Source organism: Egretta garzetta, unplaced genomic scaffold (genome assembly GCF_000687185.1).
Source record: "Egretta garzetta isolate BGI_Z169 unplaced genomic scaffold, ASM68718v1 scaffold163, whole genome shotgun sequence".
Lineage (NCBI taxonomy): Eukaryota > Metazoa > Chordata > Aves > Pelecaniformes > Ardeidae > Egretta > Egretta garzetta.
The window spans coordinates 3,701,917-3,707,378 of record NW_009259308.1 but is presented as its reverse complement, the minus strand read 5'-3'; the positions used below and the strand labels follow the sequence as shown (position 1 = coordinate 3,707,378).

Below are 5,462 nucleotides of genomic sequence, written 5' to 3'. Positions count from 1 at the left end.
GGTGGGTTGGGGGCATGGGTGGCATCTCCTGCCATGACCCCTGGCCATGCCGTGCTCCAGGGACAGCTCGTGGCACCAAGCTCTGCCAGCGAGCAGGGTAGCCCTGGTGATCAACCCCACAGCCCTCCTCTTAAACGAGGGGGGGGAAAGAAAATTAAAGCAGAACGCGAAGGGCAGGTAGTTGTATTACAGGTGGTGTGGGGTTGGGGTTTACACAGTTTATACGGAAACAGAGCAAGTGTTTAAGTCAATTAGTTAATTATGTGGTCTTGGGACAGATCCTGAAAGAAAGCAGCTAACAAATATTAAAAATATTTTCAAATGAAAACCCAGTTTTGCCTGTTTAGCAGGCTCCGCTGGTGTGCCTCGAAGCGGTGAGTGTTTAACGCCACAGCAGCGTTTCAGCATCACACTAATTTAATTGAAGGATGATATGAATGGAGCTGTCTGGCGGTGCTTTACAGCTCCCCGTGCCCGTGAAGATATCATCTCAGTAACATCGTCTTTTCCCAGAAACAACCTTCCCCTGGACAGGAGTATAGGGATACTTTGCTCCCACCCAAGGTTTTTTTACTTTTAATTTTTTAAAAGCTTTCCCAAGGTGCAGCGATCTTGCAAGGCTTGTTCTCCCCAAAGAAAAACCCCATTCACCCAGTGGAGTGGTTTGTTCCCAGAGAGGTCTCCTCCTCCTGGACACAGCCATCTCTGCTGGGCTACCATGAAATGGCTACTGCCACTTGTAGCCTCGTTATTCCTTGTAATTAATGACCCAAAACTACACTTGCATGCAATTCTTGACACATAAGCTAAGAAAAGTAGTGCAAAAAATTTAAATGAGATATAGAAGAGGTTTTTCTCCTGTACAATCTGTGTGAGTATAATTGGATCTTTTCATTTTAATACCTGTTTTTTTCTGTGTATCCTAAAATTCCTGACAATTTCCACAATTAATGCAATGTTTCACTTAATGTAATAAGCCTGCAAATACGTAAATGGCATTGTTTTGTTTGTCAAGCAGCATGAGTGTCAAACTAATTGCATGACCTGTTTAAAAATCAGGCAAGCTTGTAATTATCTGTTATTAGAGAAAAAAAACCTGTCTTTAATTAATGAGAGGTTTCTGTCACTATCTAGTTTCTTCGCTTTACAAGCCTCAGATGAATTCATCTCATCTGTGTGTTTTGGTAGTTGTAAGAACTGAGTTTTATCAATGCCCTCCCATGCATATTTATTTATTTTTTTGATTTTTCAGCTACTCTAGATCAGCCTGAGATATGGGGTTCGGTCCAGCCTATCAATGCAAGCATAGAGTCCCCAAAGCTACCGAGACCTTTTCCAACTGGAAGTAAGTGACCGTGCAGGTTATCAACTGAAAATAAATGCGTACATACAGAAATCAAATCTTTTACTTTTCCTCATCTGTGTTCCTGTGCTGTGCAATTCTGTGATACTTTAATCCCATAGTGAGTTAGAGGGGTTTTTCTTCCCCTGGCTTGACTCTAGCTGCAGCGTGCTAGGGCAGAGGAAAAACAGGGGTGTGACAAGGGATGGGATGGAGAGTACCCAGGGTGGGAGAGGCAATGCACGCCCTCCTTCATGGTGTGTGCTCGACCTGAGAGGAGAAACATCTCCGGCTGAGGCAAGTGGCCTGCATGGAGCTGGGGGTTAAGCCCACCCTGCCCTCGGAGGCGAGCAGTACCTGATCATTCATGTTAATGATGCAGTTATTTGGCTCTAAAGGTCAGAAGCACTGTTTTCTCTGGGCTAATGTAAGGGAGGGCAATGCAGCCCCAAATCCCTGGTTTTCATTTGCCTGGGGCAGCCAGGGGGACCGCAGCTTCTGCTCCTCCCTAGCTGCAAAGTCATCCTTTCCTTATTCCCCCGCTCCTCTTGCCCTTCACTAGCTGTTAGCACAACCTATTTCATGCCAAACCCAGCCCTGGTGCTGCCAGCTGCCCAGTGCCAATGTGCCAAGGTCAAGGCAACCTCTGGCCATGTCACAAGCTTGCAGCAAGGAGATTGTGACACTTGTGATTGAAATGGGTGCTTAATGGCGCCGAGCCGCAGCCATGGTGCCTCCCAGACTGCTCCTTCAGGAGGTTTGGATTTGGATGCTATTTACCCCTGCTTTGCAAAAATGCCCCCCATAAAGCAGCGCTGGGTTAATTAGCCGTGGCATTCCTCCTCCCATATGTGCCTCCTGGATCTGTGTGAGATGGGGACATGAGAAACTTGGAGGCAGATATGTGCTTCAGAGGATACATTAAAGTGTTAATGCAGGTTTTAAAAGATGAATACAATCTAAGATTTAAAAATGAAAAATAAAAAAAAAAACCAAAAACCAACAAAAAACCCCCTAGAACCCAAAAAAAAGGCCACCAGCAATTGTTTGCTGCTCAGCTGAAACACTAAAATCCCAGGCTGCAGGGATTCTCTTACTCACCCAGCAGTCACCCTAGGGCTGGTGCTGCTGGATCCCCCTTTCCCAGTGAAGCCATGCACGCTCCCAAACATGCTGCCACTGAATTTTTCTCCTCTCTCTGCTCTGTTTTGCAGCACCTCCACCGCTGCCACCGAAAAACATCCCGGCCACACCACCGCGCACCGGCTCTCCTCTGACGGTGGGAATAGGTAAAAGCTCAGCGCCACACTCCTCGCGTGTGCCCATTGCACAGCCCTGGTAGACTGATCCAGAACCTGCGGGGGCCGTGCTGGGGGGGTCAGGTTCCCATGTCTCGGACATGGATTTGGCCCTCGTGCATCCTCTTTCCCCTGCGTTCATGGTGCTTCAGCGGATGCTGCAGTCAGGGTGATGCTTTAGTTGCAAAGATGCCTTTGCCTCTAGAGCCAGCATCACCCTGGTGAAATTAAGCTCTCTCCTCCCCCTGCCTTTGATATCCGTCACTTTTAGAAACAGAATGCAACAGTAACCTTAAAGTTCTGCTCAAAATTGGGAAAAACTAGAGTGCTGATACTGCCGGGAGTAGCACTGCACAGTCTGTGCTGATGAAATAATGGGGCATGTGGAATGTGCCGGTGGGGATGCGGAGGGGCAGGGAAGGGAGGATGAAACAGTACCTGGAATAAAGGACAGCCTGATGGAAGGGATTGAAAGATGTTGTTGAACACAGCCAGAGGACATAAGTGCTTATAAGCATATAATTCATGTTGCTGGTGGGGTGCTGTCTGCTGGAGCTGCAGGTTTTGGGGAAGGGTGGGCGGTCCCTGGTCTTTGGACGGGGACACTGTATGGACACATGCATACAGAGTACCTCGGGGCGTTATTAGCATCGCCATGAAGAAATCCCCTGCTGCGAGCTTACTGCTCTATCCATCAATGTTTCATTCGTGCTCCCATATCTTGATTTTTATATTTATCTAAGCAGCCAGACAGGCAGTGTCCACTTACATACATAGATTCATTAACATGAGCAAACGTGATGCCCAGCCATGTGTGATGGGTTATTTGCTGGGGTTTGGCTTGATGCACAGGCTGAAGTGTGCATCAAGTAAAGCAAGTGGTGGGGGTCTATTCTAGCAAAATGATATTTTATTCCCCAGACGTAGAACCACAGATGGCTCTCCCAAACACATGAACAGGGGTGGGATGTTGGCATGAGGATCCCAGAGGACATGTTAGTTTTAGCAGTGTGCATGTGGCTGTAGCAGGGGCCTGGGGCTCCTGTGCTACCCTGGTGCTGTGGCCACCCACTGTCCTGGTCCGCATCGCCATGAAGAAATCCCCTGCTGCGAGCTTACTGCTCTATCCATCAATGTTTCATTCGTGCTCCCATATCTTGATTTTTATATTTATCTAAGCAGCCAGACAGGCAGTGTCCACTTACATACATAGATTCATTAACATGAGCAAACGTGATGCCCAGCCATGTGTGATGGGTTATTTGCTGGGGTTTGGCTTGATGCACAGGCTGAAGTGTGCATCAAGTAAAGCAAGTGGTGGGGGTCTATTCTAGCAAAATGATATTTTATTCCCCAGACGTAGAACCACAGATGGCTCTCCCAAACACATGAACAGGGGTGGGATGTTGGCATGAGGATCCCAGAGGACATGTTAGTTTTAGCAGTGTGCATGTGGCTGTAGCAGGGGCCTGGGGCTCCTGTGCTACCCTGGTGCTGTGGCCACCCACTGTCCTGGTCTTCTCCTTGTCCCTCTGTTCAGTCTGTGCAAAATGGAGTCACCAAGTACAGGGCAGCCTTCCCCATATTAGAGAGCTGCCAGCTCCCCAAGCTCCAGCCCTCGGGGAAGAGAAATGCAAGAAAACAGGGTAGAAAAGGAAGAAGGGAGGATTTTCCTCCTCTGGATGCGTAATATTTTGTTGATGAATCCTGTCTCCGTGTTGGTTATAGAGTCAGATATGAGCATTGATAAGTGGTAGCTCGGTTAGTGAGCAGAGCCCTAAAATACCCTTATCTGCTGCTGCTTGCAGCTGAAATACATACTCCCTGCCTACTTTCCTGTACTGCATGCCCAGCACCAGTGCTTGAGAGGGTCAAGCCAGCGTGTTTAAATATATATATTTATATGTACATATTTATAAATATATATAGTGGAGTGTGGAAGAGAGCATGAGTTTAATATCTGCTGATAATTCAGAATTATGATGATGACGTAACGACATGTAACAAGGGCTGAGGGCCAGCTGTAACTTTTGGGAGGATATGGGACTGTTGTGTGTGATGTGATGGAGGAGGAGGAGGTGGGCTTGGCTCATGGTGCATGCTTTCTCTCATACTGCGTATGTATTTCACTCCAGTGTGGCTCATTATACATTGCACATGACCTGACATAGAAACTTTCTTGCACATGAATTATATTCCCCAGCAGCTTATAAGAAAACATGCTTTTAAAGTGTCTCCTCTAGAAAGTAGCTGACGTAGAGCCCCATAGCGAATAGCATGACTGCAGCGCTCTCGGTTAATGCTAAGTGTAAAATAAACTACTTTGACCACAGGAGGGGACCAGGCAGCAGCAGAGCTCAAAAGTGACAAACTTCCGTCCATCAATGACTTGGACAGCATTTTTGGCCCTGTGCTATCCCCCAAGTCATCTGCTGTTAATGCAGAAGACAAGTGGGTCAATTTTTCCGATCAGTCCCCGGAAAATGTGACTCCAGAGTTGACGCCCCGGGAAAAAGCGGGGTCCCCAGCAGTGGGCAGCCCGGCCGATGCTCCAGCGGCCGAGCCTTCCCGCCCGCTCCCCTCACCGCTCCAGCTGGAAGAAGTTCACAAGAAGTTTTCTGAGCAGACCCACCTTAAGGATGATAACTTGGAGCCAGCTGCCTCTCCCAAAGATTTTGGGCTGGGACAAAGAGCGACCCCGCCTCCCCCTCCGCCACCCACCTACCGGACAGTCGTCTCCTCACCAGGACCGGGCGCCAGCAGCGGCACGGGAAGCACCAGCGGTACGTCCCGCGGCATTGGGGGTGCTTCGGTGGGGCCGT

The 5,462-nt window shown here is 48.5% G+C and overlaps 1 protein-coding gene across 1 annotated transcript in view; it reads left to right on the top strand.

Moving 5' to 3' along the window:
• The window catches only part of SGIP1 (SH3GL interacting endocytic adaptor 1), a 56,358-nt gene that overhangs the window by 32,044 nt on the left and 18,852 nt on the right, over positions 1-5,462 (top strand). The window contains exons 13-16 of the mRNA XM_035891748.1: positions 61-97; positions 1,253-1,345; positions 2,557-2,631; positions 4,974-5,452. Of these exons, the coding sequence (XP_035747641.1) occupies positions 61-97; positions 1,253-1,345; positions 2,557-2,631; positions 4,974-5,452 (684 nt within the window). The remainder of the gene's footprint in view (positions 1-60; positions 98-1,252; positions 1,346-2,556; positions 2,632-4,973; positions 5,453-5,462) is intronic.